This window comes from Microtus oregoni, unplaced genomic scaffold (assembly GCF_018167655.1).
Source record: "Microtus oregoni isolate MIOR12 unplaced genomic scaffold, Mior012 000003F_ref0000135, whole genome shotgun sequence".
Classification (NCBI taxonomy): Eukaryota; Metazoa; Chordata; class Mammalia; order Rodentia; family Cricetidae; genus Microtus; species Microtus oregoni.
This window is the reverse complement of record NW_024543062.1, coordinates 19994096-20013169: the sequence shown is the minus strand read 5'-3', so window position 1 is coordinate 20013169 and position 19074 is coordinate 19994096. Positions and strand designations below refer to the sequence as shown.

At 50.7% G+C, this 19074-nt stretch overlaps 1 protein-coding gene across 2 annotated transcripts in view; it reads left to right on the top strand.

The window, feature by feature from the left end:
- The first annotated feature begins 4294 nt into the window (after positions 1-4294).
- The window catches only part of Hip1r (huntingtin interacting protein 1 related), a 31416-nt gene continuing 16636 nt past the window's right edge, over positions 4295-19074 (top strand). For both annotated transcript variants that reach the window (XM_041648918.1, XM_041648917.1), the window contains exon 1: positions 4295-4528. In XM_041648918.1, coding sequence (XP_041504852.1) covers positions 4436-4528 — 93 coding nt within the window. In that variant the 5' untranslated portion in view covers positions 4295-4435. The remainder of the gene's footprint in view (positions 4529-19074) is intronic.

The window sequence follows — 19074 nt, the reverse complement described above, 5'->3', positions numbered from 1 at the left end:
TCCGTTTCACTCAATAAAAGTATTTTTAATAATAAAAGTTTTTGATTTCCTTTTACTATACAAGACTAAAACAAGGAACTTTATTATGTATTTTTGGTTTTTTGGAACAAGGTTTCTTTGTATAGCCTTGGCTATCCTGGAACTAGCTCTGTAGACTAGGCTGACCTTGAATTCATAGAGATCTGACTCCTTTTGCCTCCCAAGTGCTGGGATTAAAGGTGTGCGCCACCACTGCCCAGCTAACAAGGAACTTTAAATGCATCTTGGCAAGTTAATTTCTCAGGAAAGTATTCTTTTCAGGTTGTATTGTGCTGGGTCAATGTCCCTTTGTTAGAGACTTCAGGGTTCCTTGAGAGATGGTTTTCATGAGAAGGAAAGCTGCTCAGCTCACCTTTGTGATGAGGGTGCTGGCAAGAAACCAAATGCAGAACTGATTCTGAACCAGCCCTTGCCAATGGGAAACCCGCAATGCCTTTGGAGAGGCCCCAGGTTCCAAGCTGTTCTGTGTGATAGGCTCATGGCTGCTTCTCCACTTGCCTGCTCATAGGGAATATCAATTAGATGCTCTGTAGGAAAACTTAGGGTAGAACAGGACTTGAAATACTACATTATTTTATAGCTAAATGTAAGTTTAGTTTATAGGCTTGAAATATCTATGATACCTATGATCTTCCTGCCTCAGTTTCTCAAGTGCTGGGATGACAGGAGTATACCACCATGCCGAGATTTACAACACATGTTCTTATGCAACAGAAGTATTACGAATTAATTAGCAAAATTCAGAATGGCAGGTTTTAATATGATCAACTCCTCTGTCTTGACATGTTATATTTATATAGGAGCAATTTCTCGTGTTTGTAGAAAGAGTAACAAGATGAACTAGCCTTTAGGATTCGCATTTTGTCATTATCATTCTAAGACCAGCATATCAAGAGGCAACTGAATCACACTATAATGTCTGCCAGAAATGATCTCAGCATTGGAAAAGACTGATACAGGGTATTTTTAGAACTTCTGATCAAGCCTTTTAAACAGAAATAGAAACACCCCCTCCAAAAGAAATTCTGAATCAAGATTATATGTAAATACTTAAAGCAGTATTACCCAAAAGGTGCCAAGAGGATGCTTAGAACTGAGACTATGGAGTATGAGGCCAAGGAGTGACCCGTAGTTTCTTCTGTGTCCCTGGTTCGTAAGCTGCTGCTGGTCATGCCTCTAGCTTTCTTTCCTTGAAGACAGTGGATGTGATTTTGGTAGTGCACATGGCAGGAAGGTTCATCATCACTTAAGCCTCCAGAAGGATGATCCTAGCTAGTAACTCTGATGTTCTAAAGAACAGTGAATAAAGTCAACTAAGATGCCAGACACATGCATCAGGGTTAAAATGGGTGGTCTTCCAGAAGAGTCTGTCGGGTGCACAGTGAGACCTCTGGGTTCTCAGCCAAGTGCTGCTCAAAACAAACAAGGATCTGTAACCCCATCCGCTGGGGAGATTGGCAGGAGGATGGCAAGCTGAAGGCCTGCTTAGACTACAGGTGTGTTCAAGTCCATCACGGGCAACTTTAGTGAGACCCCATCTCAAAACATAAAGTAAAAAGGGGGCTGGAGCTTAGTGATAGAGCACTTTCCCCGCATGGTACTCACACATTCTCTATGTACAGCTTTGCCAGTCAGGGAGATAACCGTAAGCCCTGCTTACATTCTAGTAGTAGACAGTAAGTAATCCCAGGGAACACTGGTGCTGTGAAATAGAATGCTGAGATTCTGGGACAGAGGTCAGGGTGGAGGCATCAGGGAGGCTTCCTAGAGAACTAGCATCTGCACCAAGAGCTGCCAGATGAGCAGACACCCATCAGGCAAACAGGAAGAGAATTCCAGGTATAGTAACAGCATGTGCAAGGTCCCTGGGGCTCCGAAAGGAGCGGGATGCCTGTACAGACGTGGTAGCCCGGGATGGCGCAAGATGAAACCAGAGAGGGGCGTGGTGGATCCTGCCTGTGTGTCAGGCAGGCTGTGGCTATTACAGCATAGTAAAACTGTGCTGTCTTCCTAAATTCTCCCACATGGGGTCTATCGTATCCCCCTGGAGGACGATTAAACAGCTGTATGAGGGGATCACAGCTTGTTAGTGACAGCCAGTCACGGACCAGGTCCATTTGCTGAAGATGTCTAGAAATGAATCTTAATTAATCAAAGGGGTGGAGTTTGCATCTTTGTACCCCCAGCAATGCCCATTTACGACATAAGCCATAGAGTAAAGTTTTCACTCTGGGGCTGGTTTATTCTTTCAAACCTTCGTTTTATGCTCCACCACTTTTTTTTTAGTTAACTGTGTAGACCAGGTTGGCCTCATAATCATAGAGGCCAGCTGCCTCTGGCTCCCAAGTGCTGGAATTAAAGGTGTGTGCTACCACGCTTGTCCTCACACTCATTTTTTAAAGTTAAGTTTTATTTATATGTTTATTTTGTATATGTGTACATGTGCATACCACAGCTTGAAAATAAAGGTCAGAGGACAACACACAGGAGTTATCTCTCTCCATCCATCATGTGGGTCCTGGGCATTGAACTCAGGTTATCAAGCTTGGCAGCAGGCACCTTTACCTATAGACCCAAATTGCGGCTGGGCGGTGGTGGCGCACGCCTTTAATCCCAGCACTTGGGAGGCAGAGGCAGGTGGATCTCTGTGAGTTCGAGACCAGCCTGGTCTACAAGAGCTAGTGCCAGGACAGGCTCCAAAGCTACAGAGAAACCCTGTCTCGGAAAAAAAAAAAAAAACAAATTGCTGGCCCTCATACCCATTTAAAAACAAAACAAAACAAAAAACATGACCACGTACCAGGTGCTCTGCCCGGCGTGGAGAGCAGAATGCTGGTGACACAAGGCAACCTTGCCCTCCAGAAACTCAACAGCTCTTGAGTAAAAGCTAGAGAGACTCCAGCATCACATCATTGGTGTGCTTGTCAGAGTGCGCCGGCTTGAAACCAGCAGATCGGAGACCACATCCTGAAAACATCATTTTGCAGTTGTAATGAACCCGGGCTGAACTTCGGAGCTGTCCTAACCTCTTTAAACCTTTTTCTTAGTCTGTACAAATACCTCCAAAACTTGGTTAAATGAGGTCCTGCAATCCTGATGGCTGTGTGGCGAGCACCACGCCTAGGACACTAATATCTCTGTTTACTGAAAAGAATGGGCGTGTCTGATGACAAGCCACTGTGGTAGATGTGTTATACCCAGTGGGGACTGTGGCCTCGTGTATGCATCAAAATTACAGGAGAATTGGTTTTGTCCCATGTGAGAAGAAGTCAGAGAAATGGCTGGCACAGAGGAAGACATTTATTTATTTATTTATTTATTTATTTATTTTTATTAAACCATGGCCATTTAGCGAATTGCTGAGGATTAGGGATAAGATAATACATATAAAGGGTTTAGCCCCATACCTGGCAAATAAATGTATAGTAAATATTGGCTGTTGTTGTTGTTACTCTATTGTTATTCTAGCAAAAAAGCTTTTCAATGATTGGTATTAGATGGAGCATGGCTAATCTCGTAGTATCGAAAAGAGCCTTGTCCAACTCAGCGGACATCAGCACAGGGAGGAATTAGCAATGACAAAGAAACAGTCCCTCTGGGTCTTCAGAGAGCTTCATCTAACCTGGGAAGCGGTGGTCAGGTATCTGATTCAATGTAGCATTTCCTGTAACAGAGGGGCTGGAGAGACGGCTGGGCTCAACCAAAAAGACAAAGAAGCCTGGTGGTGTGGCTACTGACTGAACACAAGGAGACCCAGTTTGCTCCAGTTCCCCCCACCCCCGCTATTGTAAAGGGAGACGGGGGCGGGGGGGGGGGGGCGGCGAAGGTTTGGCAGAAGAAGGTATAAAGCAAAGAGTAGGTTTTTGGTCCTTTCATTTGATCCGTCAGGGGGCGGGGTGTGTTGGGGAGGTCTGGGGAGCTAGAGGTGTGCAAGGAGGTGGGGACAGATATGCAAAGGGCATTCCCAGTGAGTCCCGGGGGACGAAGCAGGTGCAGGGTCTTGGGGTTCAGGGAGGGGTGCTGGGTAGGGCGTCCCGGGGGACTAGAGAGCAGCAGGGCAGAACGTCCTGGGTGACAGAGGGGTGCAGGGCAAGGTGTCCCAGGAGTCCTAAGGGACCAAGGTGGGTGCAGGGCCCGGGCTACCCGGAGTCCTATGGTTGATCAGGGGATACAGAGGGCGGGGCACGCCAGGAGTACTGGGGGGCCGGAGGGGGCGGGGGCGGAGCGTGCAGAGCCGGGGAGGGCGGGGCGCCGGTTGGACTGCCCGAGTGGCTGGCGGGAGGGGCGGCGGCTCCTCCCCGCGTGGCGCGGCGCGCGGCCTCCGGGTGCCTAGGCTCGGGCCGGGCGGTGACGCCTCATTCGCGCGGAGCCGGGCCGGGACACGGTCGGCGGCAACATGAACAGCATCAAGAACGTGCCGGCGCGGGTGCTGAGCCGGAGGCCGGGCCACAGCCTGGAGGCCGAGCGCGAGCAGTTCGACAAGACACAGGCGAGCGCGGACGCGGGCAGGGCGGGTGGCGGCGGTGCGGGGGCCCTCGGCGCGCTCGGCCCTGCGCGGACGGTTGTGGGTTCCGCGGCGCGGGCGGCGCAGGTGACCGGAAGCCGCGCAGCTGCCGGGGCCGGGCTTCAGGGATGCGGACGCGGCCCAGGTGCGCACGGCCGCGCGGGGCCCCGGGCGCCCTGAGCGCCCCGCCGCCTTCCCGGGGAAGCTCCCGGCTCTCTCTGCTCTCGAGCTGTTTCCACGGTCGCACAGTATCTTATTATCTGCTGGGTGAAAAGTTTCACGTATGTCGCCAGACTTGTTTGCCCGCGCGGGGGCCCACTTATAAATAGGCTGCCACCCCCTCGTTAAACACTGGCGCCTGACAGACGGAAACTTCCCAGGCTCCTTCCTGCGCTCCCACGCGCCGCTCCTCTCCCAGGAGAGGGCCCGACCTGAGAAGGTGGCGTGGAAAATTAAATAATGCCCTGGTACGCATTCATTCATGCATGGGTTTTGGGTTCTAGGACCCACGGGTGCAGGTTACTTTGTCTATTTTATTTTTTTTTAAGTCAGGGTCTCATGTGGTCCACGCTAGCCTTGAACTCCTGATCACCCTGCTTCCACCTCCCAAATGCTGCTATTGTAGACGTCTACCACCACGTCTGGTCCCCCGCTTTTTGATTTACAAACTCTGCCCTGTTCCTAAGTCTTGGGTGGACGCGCAAGGGGACGCGGAGGGAGGGGTCACTACTGATTATTTGCTAGACTAAGTCAGCCTAGATCGAAATGGCTGCATTTTCTATTTAAACTTTAGCACTGAAGGAAGCCAGACTCCTCCCACCTGTGTCTAAAGCAGGTTGGTGATATTTGCATTTGTGGGTGCCGCTGGAGAGTTCCTTCCCCCTTGGCCAGAGCAGAGAGCAAGGACTCCTGCGGTTGCTTTCAAAACGAGTTAGCACAAGCGGTTTCGTTTTGAAATAGGAGAAAAACGTGAGATCTAACCTTTGTGCCTCTGATAGACAATGATAGTAATAAACTTCAGGACGGGAGTGCTCCGTGCATGCCAAGTGCTGGTACCAACCTGGCTGCAAATGATTAATTTATCCATGTGATCCCCATCTGGTCCAGCCTGGGTCACCCACCATAAAAACAAACATGGCGTTTGATGTGAAGTCATTAATACATAATTAATTGTGCTAGTAAAGTTGCAGAGCCTAGGGAGATGGACTGTTGGCACTGAGAATCTGGGTGTTGTCAGGAGCTTGATCTGTTCCATGAGTTTTAGAATTCCTCTCCCGCTTTTGAGCAGGTGCAGAGAAAGCTCTGGTGGCTACAGGAAGAGATGGGGGAGGAGATGGGATTTTAAAGGTCAAGTTGATTGATCTTCCGCTTAAATGATTATGTCAAGGGTAACCTTCCTGAATGTCAGAGGGACAATCTCTGATAGAGGACCACATGAGTTTGGTGGCTGGTTTGTAAGTCAGGTGGTTCTTTTTGCTTCCTTTGTTCATTTTTAAAACTCTTAACTGCATTTATCTCTTGTGCGTGCGCGACAGCCTGTGAGTGGAAGTCAGGGGATGCGTACAGGCATTCTCTCCTTTCATCTTATGTGTTCAGATCCAGGTTGTCTGATTTATCCGCAAGCGCCTTTACCTGCTGAGCCGTCGTGTGTGCCCTCCTTGAGTTTTTGAGGAATTGAAAGGGTTGCTCATGAATGACTTTGTACTAAGGAGTCATAGGGCTCACCCACTCCAGAGCAACATTTTCATAGACGAGAGGGAGCCCCGGGCCTGGCTTCACAGTGGCTTAGCGAGGGATGTAAGAACGAGGTTTCATAAGTAGTTAATATTTAATTAGATCATTCCCAGAAATATCTAGCAAGCTGTCGGCCAGGCCTTTTGCAGGAAAGGCCTAGAGAGCCCTGGTTACTGCTTCCGTGTCTCCTTTGGGATAGAAAATAGCACATCCAGTACTGGGACCTGCTTCCCTTTGGAACACACGGCCTGTCTTGACATTGACAGTGGCGGGTGGCAGCCATGGAGCAGCTAGTTTAGCATTGAAATTCTCAGCAGTCTATCAGTCTCTCCTCTTGGGCTCCTGGGGCCAGGAGGAAGAGGAATGCTTACATGTTTGCTCTGTGGACAGGACACGCCCTGTTTTGCACAGAACTCTGTGGTTTACCTCTCAGGAGTGTAGAGGGAGGCAGTCATCCTTCCTTTTGGCAGCTGGTGCTTGAATTATGAGCTTCTGGCCTCAGTGGCGTGTCCCAGAGACAGTTTGCTTTAATCCCTTTGTCCATAAGACCCCTTTTCAAAATGTCATGTTTTGAATATAAAATGCTACGCAACTCATTGTACCTGTATTCTGGAAACCAGACCTTTAAAAAGACCGTGTGACATCATAGAACACACTTGTAGACAGGGTAGACCTGGTCTCTTGGCTGTGATCCTGGGGGCGGGGACCAAATTGCCTGACTACAGAGCCTGCTTTTTCCTTTTTCCACAGACGACAGGGCTGGTTCTGTGTTTCTGGAAGAGTATACTGTGAGATACTGTGTGGTAGGTTGAGTCATGCCCCTGCAAAGATGACCACAGTCTAACTAAATGTGTTATTTGCGTAACTCAGATTGTTGTTGGAGCCAAGTTGCTCAGCCACTGATCTTGAGATAGGAGGGTGTTGTGAGTCACCAGGTGGGCCCTATGTAGCAAGGGTCCCTAAATGCAGATGAGGGAAGCGGGAGAGGCAGGTGGTCACAGTGACACGAGATTAAACTCTGCTGGCTGTGTGTGGCTTTGAAAGAGCCAATGGCTAGGGAATAATGCCATCCTTTATAAACTGGAGAAGGCGAGGAACAGATTTCTGCCCTAGAACCTCCAGAAAGAAACACAACCCTTTTAACCCTGCGATACCCATTCCAGGAGCAGGGAATGTGGTTCAGGGCATAGACTGCTTGCCCAGCACGCACGAACCCCTGAATTTTAGCCCCAGCACCACATAGCTCTATCATGGTGGTCCATGCCTGTCACCACAGGATTTGGGGGTTGGGGATGGAGAAAGAGGATTAAAAGTTCAAAGTTGTCCTTACGTAGAAGGCCCGTGCATGGGCTATGAAAACATCTCAGACTTCTGGACTGCAGAACTGTAAGCTGTTCAGTGCTGTTTACTAAAAGTGTAGCGATTTGTCACAGCAGCCAGGAGGGACCAATACACACTGCAACGTGAACATGGACTTCTCCACTCCCTCCACCCCCAAAGTTCACAATCTGGGACCTCTGAGAAAGAAGTCATCTTTGAAGCACACCATGGCCCACGCTGCAGCTAGAAGCTGCGAATATGATTGTGTTTTCCTCTCTGTGGGACACACAGTTGCCCTTTGGTTTGCTTCTCTGAGCCGTGAATTTACCCGCAGCATACAGAAGCCGAGGCCAAGGGAGCGGCCTCTTCTCAGGTCAGGATGAGAGAAACCCTTTAATCATAGTTCAGGGTTAAGTCCGGGGAAACTCTGGCTCCAGAGGTGAAAGGGTGAGGGCTGAGGCGTTCCCACAGGGGAGCCAGGTGCTGAGGCAGCAGCAGATGGAAATAGTTCATACCTTCGGTTTTCCAGGTCAGCGACATCCCTCAGCAGCCCCCAGGGACCAAAATCTTGTAAAGATTGACATTTAATTGACAAGTCCTGACTTCTGGGTGCAGCTGCGATACAGCAGCCCTGCTGAGTTAGACACAAAAGAAGGGTCAGGCAAATGCTACAGTTTAGGTCACCTACTGGCCTCTAGACAAGTTAACGGGCAGGTGAAGTGAATTTGGGTTGTATCTTTGACTTCACCCAGCATATCCTGAATGAATCCCTCTCAACACTGGTGCACTGTTAAGTGTGAATGGGGTGTTTCTTGTTCTGCTCATCCCTGGAGCCAGCCCTCCCTGCATTCAGCAGCTGCCTGTGGACATTGCAGGTGTGAGGAGCAGCCAGGCCTCGGTGACGGCAGATGGGGGCGATTTGGTCAGGGGGCAGAGCCCCCAGGCCTTGGTATCGTGCGGAATTTTCCTCAGCCAGGTGAGTCTCAGAACCTAATTACCAGAGGCAGCTCACAGGGGTGAGCAGGTGTTTGGAACGTGCTCTAAGTTTCTATTGGTTGAAAGCAGTTCTGGGATCCGTTCAGGTCCCATGCCACATTCAGGGCTGTCACTCAGCCCTGATCTGCTCCTAGCTCAAGGCATGGCTCCAAGCACTGCAGAAGTAGGGAGGCGTGTGACTATAGCATGTTACTACATGTTTGCACACTCAGAATATTTACAATAGTAGAAAAAAGAACCCAGCCCCGGAGTTGAAGGAGATCCCTAACCACATGGTGTATAGCTGAAACTTGCAGCTCTGTCTAGCTGTTATAATTGGTGCTGGCTGAGGCCTTGAGGCCTGAAGTGAGCTGTGTCCCCAGAAGAAGGTGTATGCCTATATCACAACAGCTGGCCAAGCGAGAGGAGACAAAAGTCAAGACCCCTGTCCTACAGGGAAGAATAGACTGGGCTCACAGATACTTTACATCCTTAAAGAGCATGGCAGCAGCCAGGTGGACTGGGCTGACTCCCAGGCTGCCCTAAGGGACAGTTGTGAGGCTGGGGTGGAACAGGGCTGCCCGTTCCTCACCTTCTTACCTTTGCTTCTGTGCCCTGGGACACACTGATAAGAGCACACCGACTACATTTCTTGACCTTGTCCTGCAGAATTGGGATATACAGTAGGAGGGGCAAAAGTCACCTTAGTACATTCCTGGAATGGAGGGGTGTTAGCTATGGAAGTGTACCGAGAAGTTAAGAACCTGGGTTGGGGGCTGGAGAGATGGCTCAGTGGTTAAGAGCACTGCTGCTCCTGCAGAGGACCCAGGTTCAATTCCCAGCTCACAACTGTCTGTAACTCCAGTTGTAGGGGATTCAACACCCACATACAGCTATGCATGCAGACAAAACACCAATGCATATTAGATAGGTAGGTAGATAGACAGACAGACAGATAGATCCCATATTTACATTAGATAGATCCTATATGTACATTAGATAGGTAGACAGACAGACAGATTAAAAAAAGATCCTGGGTCAGGCCTGGCTCTGTCACATCACTGCTCTGTGCCTTAGTTTCCCCATTTTCAAGACAGTAATAATGACACAACCCTGCCCCAATGGAGTAGCTGTGGGTATGTGCAGGGTGTAGCAAATGTGTTGGCAGATTGTATGCAGGAAAGCCGGCAGAATTGAAGGAAATAAAAAGTGTCCTCATGTCCTGAGTTTAGCCAGCTGAAGGGGACAACCAGGTCGGACTTCTGGACAAAGGAACAGAGCTGGGTAGTGTGTCTGGAGCGTGGTGCTCTGGGCACCATCTTTCAAGAAGGAGTGGTGTACTATCCAGCGTAGGCCCAGCCATCCTTCCGGTGATGTGGAGACCATAGGGACTCCAGGGAGTTTGGGGTAGAGGAGCTCAGGACTCCCTGCAAACCTGCCCCCTTCTGAATGAGGAGGAGACTCCTCTTTGACCCAGCTCCGAGGCTAGTGTCCAGCCTTGGCTGTACAGGAGCCTGTGAATGAAACCCAGCCGGCCACTTGATCCTAGCAGCTGGGTCCCTGCCGCTGTGAGTGGAAGCCCTGTGGGGTTTAGACCTGATTGGCAAGGGACAGGGAAACTCAGCTGGCTAACCTGAGCTGCCTGGCCAGCCTGCCCCCCTCCTCTGCCCGGGAACCTCTATCCATTTCAGCACTCACTTGATCTCACTTTGTCTGTGACAGCATCTGTCTCTCTCTGCCCGAGCTTTGCTTTCCTGTGTCCTCCTGGTTCTGATGGCATACTGCACGGTGTCGTCTAGTTCTCCTGTGTACGTGCCTGGCAGAAATCAAGATTCTCTAGACCAGTGTTTCTCCACCTTCCTGATGCTGTGGCCCTTTTAACACTGTTTCTTGTGTTGTGGTGACCCCAACCAGAAAATTATTTTCTTTCCTTTTTTTTTTTGGGTTTTTTTGAGACAGGGTTTCTCTGTAGCTTTGGAGCCTGTCCTGGAACTGGGATTAAAGGTGTGCATCGCTACCGCCTGGCTCGCTCTTTCTTTCTTTCTTTCTTTCTTTCTTTCTTTAAATAAAGATTTATTTATTTATGTACACAGTGTTCTGCCTACATGTAGGCCTGTAGGCCAGAGGAGGGGACCAGACCTCATTACAGATGGTTGTAAGCCACCATTGGTTGCTGGGAATTGAACTCAGGACCTCTGGAAGAGCAGCCAGTGTTCTTAACTGCTGAGCCATCTCTCCAGCCCCAGAAAATTATTTTCATTGTTACTTCATAACTAATTTTGCTAGTATGAATCTTAGTGTAAATATCTGATATGCGGCCCCAAAGGGGTCACAACCCACATGTTGAGAAACGCTGTTCTAGAGAGACACACCTCTCAGCTTGGACTGGTGACAATGAACCCTGAGAAATCGGAATTTCCCCAGGAATCTCATGCTGGAAGAAGGAAAAGGCTGGGAGCAGGAAGGGGAACTTATTTCCTGAGGAGATTTTCAGTTCTAAGGACTTGTCAGATCACCTTGCAAGATGAGAGTGGAGCCCAGACAGTGGGGGGTCAGTGGTGGGCATCCTGACCCTGGCCCTCTATTTGAACTTCAGTCTGACTGAATGTGGTCTTGAGGAGGTCACTGGATCCTTTCCCAATGTGGCCACATTAACTATGTCTTCCTTTCCTGCTCTGTACTATAGATTTGGCTGTTTTCATTGGCTTCTGGAGGTTGGGTCACTGAGCAAATTCAGTGACGTGGACATATGACAGTTAACTTGCAGAGCAGGAAGAAGTGGGGCTGGGTGTGTGTCCATCTAGGGTCAGCTGCCGTTCAGATACACCCACCGCTGTACCCACGATCCACAAGCGAGGGCCGTGTGTCCTCCACAGGGCTACACCACACTTCAAGAAGGACAGCCTTGGGAACAGGCAAGCCTGGTCCTGCTCGGCATGGCCCACAGCACCATACTGGATTGAATGAGCCCACGGAGGAGGACATTAGTCCCGGTGGGAATTTTTTCTCTTCTTGCTAAGTAAACATAAGACTCAAACTGCAATAGGTTTGTCTGCCTGGGCTGAGTCAGTCCTCTGGCTTGTTGGACAGTCAGGTTCGTGATGACATCACCAGTGCCTCCCTAGATGTCCTGTCCATCCAGATTCTGGCCCAGCAGAGGTGTGACTCAGGGCCATGCCTTTCTGCCCTGTGTTCCACCCACAAAGTCTGGAGCTGGGGTGGCAGCGGATTGGGCCATGAATTTGTCAGTAGTGACCAAAGGGCAGATTCTTTCCCTGGGCTTTCATGCCGTCCTTTGAGGTGTGACGGTCATAGAATAATGTTTGCATTTCTTGAATGGTGGAGTGGTGGAGGCTGGGACCAAAGGGCCCGGAGACTGGAGTGGAGCGAGATGCAGTTGAATGAACCAGGGCCAGTCGCTGCTGACTTCCTGTCTGCTGAAGTGATCCGGCTTTGGCCTCTCTGCGGCTTTGCATGCGGCCCCAGCTTAGCGTCCTCAGCTACAGAACTCCTGTGTTCATGGTCATCAATGGCCTTTGAGGTAGCAGAAGTGTTTGAATGAGAGCACTCTGTCCTCCAAGCCAGGCTTTGCACTCACAGAGCAAAGTAACTCTCCGCCCTGCCAACAGCCCCGAGCCTGGGCTCTTGGAGGAACCTGCCTGTCCCTGCCAACTGCTGCTGGTAAGCCTCGTGATACGCACAAGGAGGCTTAAGTTGATTCATTTCAGGGATGATTTTAAAAATAGAAATTGTTTAATAGCTATCTTAATAATTAACTCTAGCGGCTCAGTTATTATGAAGAAAGACGCTGCCTTGAAGTAGGCGTGCTTAGGTCTGAAGCACTCTTGTGCTGCAAGTGCTCCCTCTACACATGTCCGCAGAGACTTATTGACTGCCCTGGAGATGCTGGGCTGGAAGACACGCCCTTATCCTCAGTGTCTAGAGCGGTGGTTCTCAGCCTTCCTAATACTTCGACCCTTTAATACAGTTCCTCATGTTGTGCTGCCCCCCCACCGTAAAATTATTTTCATTGCTACTTCATAACTGTAATTTTGCTACTGTAATTGATTGTAATGCAAATATCTGATATACAGGATATCTGATATGTGACCCCTCAAAGGGCTTGCGACCCATAGGTTGAGAACCACTGGTCTAGGGAATTAGGTACAGGACCTCTGAAAATACCAGGATCTGAGGGACCTGGAGACATACATCTTTAATCCCAGCATTCATGAGGCAGATCTCTGTGAGTTCCAGGCCAGCCTGGTCTACATAGTGAGTTCTAAGCTAGCCAGGGCTACATTGTGAGACCCTGTCTCAAAACAAACAGACAAACCAGAATCCTCAGATGATCAAGTCCGTTGTATAAATGTACATAATTTAAATCGTGTACCTGATACAGTATCAGTTGCATATACATGACCTGTTGTCCTCTATTGCTCAGGGACTTATGAGGACAAGACCTGTGTGTGGGCAGTCCAAATGCAGATTTTTCTCCTTGAATATTTTAATTGGTATTTGGTCGAATCTTTGAGTGTGAAACTCATGGATGGGAGTCGGGTACCTGTGTGTTCATGGAGTTGGAGACAGGATGTAAGTAGTCATCTAAGCAGACAATTTCAGCAGACAAATGGTCTTAATGAAACTAACCTGGACACAGCCAGGCGTGGGGATGCACACCTTTAATGCCAGGTAGAGGCAGGTGGATCTCTGAGTTCCAGGCCAGTCATGGACTGTCTCAAGAAGAAAATCTAGGATATCTTACAGCTACAGGTAGCTGCTTTAGTCAGGGTAGCTGTGGACAGGCTGCCGAGAGGCTCAGCGCTGTGATGGGAGGGCTGGTTCTCTGAGGAGCAGAAAGCAGTGTGGGGACAATCCTAGAGATGGTTTGACAGGTGCTGTGTGGTGATTGGGTTTTCCTTCTGTTTGCTGGGGATGGAGCTCTTGTCTAGAGCTGACATGTCTTCGCTTCTGCCTCACAGCTGGGGAAGCTAAATCAGGAAGGGTCTGAAGTGGTGTCTGCCGGTGTGTTGGGGTACCAGCTGAGGCACTGCAGCTCACCGTGGAGGAACTGGGTGGACAGGGCCTCCTGCCTTGGGTGTGTGGGCTCCCAGGAAAGAAAGCGGTAGATCCAGTCCACGCTGACTCTGTGCCCCCTGGGCTGTGGGGCTGTGGGTGCAGAACACAGTGCTGACACTGAGCGTTGTCTGAGGGCCTCATGGCCTCCTTGCTCCTCCATGTGCTGGATGTCCACAGCCCTGAGCCCCCTTTCATGGGGCCTTAGAGCTGGTGGGACATCACTGAACACACAGCCCACCTCTCACCCCTGTGCTCGTGTAGGAAGTGTCTCCTGTCTCCCCCAGTCCCTCTGCTGAAACAGGACCCTCAGGATGCCTGCTGGGGACCCTTGTAGGTCATGGTCCAGGGCTGTTGGCAGGCAGCTCTGGTCTTCTCAGGAGTTAGCGGCTTCATTTGACCTGGTCCAGTCATCCTTCCTAAGGTTTGGTTTTTTGTTTTTTGTCTGAGACAGAAGAATGGAGTTGTGGATAAGCAGGACAGGTACACCCTGAGGACATGGACAGGGGCTCCCCTAGGCTTTGGTTAAGTCTTTTTGGAGGTCCAACCTGGATGTAAGATTGAAGCTGCTATGGGGATCCAAGGTAGGGAGGTGAAGGCCAGGTTCAGCGTCAGGAGTCCAGCACTAAGGCATGAGACTGGGGACTGGACCCAGCCTAGCCCTTATAACCCATGACTTCCAACACTCCACAGGCCAGAATCCATGTTCTGATTTGTTGTTAGTCCAGGTCCTCTGTGTTTGGGGACCCTGGTAAGTTTGATTTTAGTGTAGGCTAAAAAGACACCTACATGGATGCTTCTTCCTGAACTGTCCCTTCAGAGAACCAGAGAGGCTGCCTAGGTCATTCTCCAGAACCAGGAACCTGGGAGTGAGTCCCGCCAACCGCTTGTAGCTGAGGGACAGTGGGCAGACATTCTGCCCTTCCATGCTGCTCTTCCCATGAGATCACAGCACACAGTCACGTGAGGGTCCTGTTGCGATGGTTCAGGCCTGGAGAGGTGACACAGTGCTTTGTTTCTATGACCTGGGGGAGTGGCTTACTCACAAAGCCTCAGTGTCCTTAGCTGCCCACTTCTAGGGTTTCTCCTGAAGACCTGGTGAGGAGCCCTGGCCAAGCACTTGGCATAAGATTAACTAAGAAAATGGGTGGAATCATTATGTTACTGGCCCCGCGGCATACGTGGGTTCTCGAGCGTGGCTGTGCTGTCGGGGCTGTCTTCTAGCTGTGAGACGTTTGTCCTTCCATGGCCCTCCTGGCCTCTGCCCCTCTGAGGTCAGTCCTTCCTGGTGCTGGCAATGGGTGGAATCAGATGCAGAACCCATCAGCGACTGGTGGCTCCTGGGGCATAGGTGGGGACTTGCTGCATTTCTTAGAGTGACCCATACGCTAAGATCTGACCCCTGCCTACCCTCTGTCATGTCCCCTAGCAGTTTCTCGGCATCTTACAGTTGTCATGGAGTTTGTAATTGCCCTGTTTCCTCGCTGACTGAGAGGGCCTCGTCTGCCTTGTGCAGAAGTAGGGAGATGGGGCCAAGCCTGGTGGTTTGCTTGAGAGGCAGAGACGGGTAAATTTGTGAATTCAAAGCTAGTTTGGTCTGTACAGTGACCAGCCAGGGCTACATGTGAGACCCTGTCTTAAAAAAAAAAAAACCCGATAGAGACCCCTGTATCACTGGGATCCCCTGGTGCAGACTTCCTCTTCACTCAGCTGGATGGAAATGGCTCTTCTTGGCTTTCTGAGGAGTCAGACAGGACTCAGGGTGTGATAAGCATCCAGATACCCCATCCGGGTTTCCATCCTGATCTTGGGGTTGTCCTTCCCTGAGGTATCTCCAGGATGGTAGACCTGAGAGCCAGGAGGGATCACCTTTGCCTGAGAGGAGCTGCTCCCACTCCTGATGTCCCAGGGTGATAGAAGAATGTTCTCGGGCCAGGATTCCCTCCTCTCCCTCCCTCCCCTGCCCCATCACTCTGTGGTTTTCTACCTGCTACATACAGGACCCCAAGTTTCACTGAGGTCAGACCATACCATACTTTAGCCTCAGAGTAGAGCTATATCATATATTAGGGTCGGTCAGATATTCCGCACACAGTGAGATTCTGAAGTGCTCCTAACTGCACTTTTGCTCAGATGTGACCCATAGCCACCTCTCCAAGGAAAATCCATGTGGGAAGCCCAAGGGAGGTGGAAGGTGGGAGGTGCCACCCTGTCTGCCTGCTGCTGCCTGGGAGGATGAGTGAGGGCCAGGAGTCCCTACAGACTCCCACTGTGTGAGCACTGGGCCTCCTTGTGTGGCACTGGCCACCCCACACATCTGCCCATCTTGCACACAACGGGCCTGTGTTCCCAGGAGCCAGCCTGCGCCTGCACAGAATGGCTAGCTGACACAGTCCTATCCCTTGTGGCCAGCTCAGGGATGGGCGGCACCCAGGCCCTCCACAGAAGACCCTGCCACGTTCCCTCCTGGGTCGCATTCCTCAGTACCTCATGACCTCCTTACTGAAGCACTGTAAGCGTGGGGGCAGCCGCACATGCAGAGGCAGCTGCCACATGCCACTGACATGCCATAGGTGACTTGAGAGAGTAACACTATCAGATGGGATTTAGAGAACCATAAATCAGATTTAAAGAGGACCAAGGACAGCCCGTTGTAGTGGCACACACCTTTAATCCCAGCACTTGGGAGGCAGAGGCCAGAAGAGCTCTGTCTTGCAAGCCCACCAGGTCTACATAGTAAGTTTCAGGATGGACAGAACTACACAAGAGACCCTATCTAAACACAACAGCAAAGGGGTTGAGGGGTCCAGTGGAGAGAAGGGCTAGGTGTGTTATATTGGGGCTCAAGAAAGCAGAGGTCCACCAGGTGGTGGTGGCACATGCCTTTAATCTTAGCACTTGGGTCAGGAGTTCAAGCTCAGTCTCAGCTCCATAGTGCATTTGAACTAAGCTACACGATAACCCTATTTAAAAAGGGGGTAGGGTATTGAGATGGCTCAGCTGGTAAGGGTGATGCCACTAAGCCTGACACCCGGACTTTGGATCCTGGGATTTACATGGTAGAAGGAGAGAGTCCTTTGAGTTGTCCTCTGACTTCTACACTCATGCCATGTCATGTGTGTGCTTACACAAGCACACGCGCACGTTCACATGCATGCACATACTAATGTGAAGAGAGATGTTTAGGGGTCAGACTCTCAAAGTTTGAACCAACACTGTCACTGAGTCTGTAGAACTGAACTGCCGTCTTTGCCCTCTTCAGATTGTTACTCTGCTGACCGAGGTGGGCGCAGAGCTCTCCCGCGGTTTTTAACTGTGTGTGTCTGCAGGTGAGTGCAGGTGCCCGGAGAGGCCAGTGGTCTGATCCTGGAGCTGGAGTTACAAGTGGTTGTGAGCTCCTGATGTGGGTGCTGGGAACTGAACTTGGGACCTTTTCGAAGAGCTTAATGCTTGAGCCATCTCTCTAGCCCCTGGCAAAGAAAAGCAGAGACTCCACTGCCGGCTGGGGAGGCCTGGGGTCTGGAAGGTTTTGTCATGGACTCTTGGTGGTCTTTTTCCTCAGAAGAAAAAGATTCCCTGCTCGTCCGTTCCCAGACTGTACTCACAATTTCTAAGTTTCTTACCCCACCCAGGTCATTCGTCATCTGGGTCACCAGGGCAGCTCCATCTCCTCCCTCCTTGCCAGGAATCTTCCAGGACAGGTGGCATTCATCATTAGAGCCAGCTCCCAGCTCGGGTGTCAAGGCATTGAAGGTTGTGGTTCCACAGCCCAGGGAGGGACACTCCTTGCTGTGAGCCATAGCTGCTTGCTAATGCTCTGGGTGGCCCAGCCCACTTAGCACGTGACTCCTGCCAGGGGAGAGCTGTACCTGGAAGCCATGTCACAATCACGCTGAGGACACAGCATGGAGCCCAGCAGATCAGTGTACTCAAGACACTGGGCATAGTCACCAACTCCCAGGTGGCTTCCCGGAGGCGTGTGCAGTGCTGGCCTTCACCGGGTCTCTCTGATTGTCCCCATGGCTACCATTGTGCCCACCTTCCCTCAGTAGAGGCGAGGTACCCTTAGTGAGCAGAGCAACAGCCTCACCTCAGCTGCTAGGTGACCACCCTGTGTTTGTGAGGAAAAAGAGACCTGGGGGCCGTGGATGCAGGCTCAGCACCCATGAGGACAGATGGTTGGCTGGCTGAGGCTTTGTGTACTTGGGAAGGCAGACCCCGCTAGTGTTCCTTCAGGACCCTAGTTCAGTGAGGTGGGAGGGCTCGGCTGCAGTCCCAGGTCCCCAGATTCCAATGAGTCTCTCATAATCGGCCCTGTGTGTGAAAGGACATCAGTGTACCTTGCTGGACTGTGGGGTGCAGGGTCCAGCTAAGGAGCAGCCTGTGCCCAGCCCTGGCAGTCCCCAGACGCATGCCTCCGAGCAGAAAGGGACGCTCGGCCCTCCAGGCTAGCTACTTTTATAGGAAAATTGAGTCAGCCTGCTCAGCGAGTGCTGGGGCATCCACTTAGATCTGAGACATCAACCGGGGTGTTGTGCAGTATGTTTGCTCCTTTGGCTTTTTGAGGGGCCCACCACCCAGCTCCCAAATAAATCATACAACGGAGGCTTATTCTTAGTTGTGACTGCCTGGCCTTGGCTTGTTTCTTGCCAGCTTTTCTTCACTTAAATGATCCTATCTACCTTTTGCCTCTGGGCTTTTTCCTTTTCTTACTTCCGTATATCTTACTCTGTGGCTGTCTGGGTGACTGGCTCCACTGTTCCCTTCTTCTTTCTTGTTTCTCCTTCTATTTATAGTCTCTACCTGCCAACCCTGCCTATCCTTGCTCCTGCCTTGCTATTGGCCATTCAGCTTTTTATTAGATCTGTTTAGACAGGCAAAGAATCACAGCTTCACAGAGTTAAATGCAGCATGAACTGGGGAGCTTTTCTCAGTTCATAAACACTGACCTCGCACCCTGTCTCTGCCAGTGGAGTCTCTGGAGGGCTGGGTGAGGGATGGTGTGTGCTGTGTGTGCCTTCCTGGACGGTGTTGAGCTGGGGAAATAAGATGTGATCAGCAGAGGTTAGAACCACCTTCAGGGGGCTGGAGAGATGGCTCAGTGGTTAAGAGCATTGCCTGCTCTTCCAAAGGTCCTGAGTTCAATTCCCAGCAACCACATGGTGGCTCACAACCATCTGTAATGAAGTCTGGTGCCCTCTTCTGGCCTGCACACATACACGCAGACAGAATATTGTACACATAATAAATAAATATTTAAAAAAAAAAAAAGAACCACCTTCAGGACCGTGGCTGTGGTTTTGGTCAAGTGTGAGGTGACAACAGCCTGGTGCGAAGCAGATTCTCCATTGGCTTCCCCCTCCCCCAAGAGGCCACAGTTGTCCTTCTCAGTGGCATGAGCGGGCACCTATGGTGTGGCGGCCAGT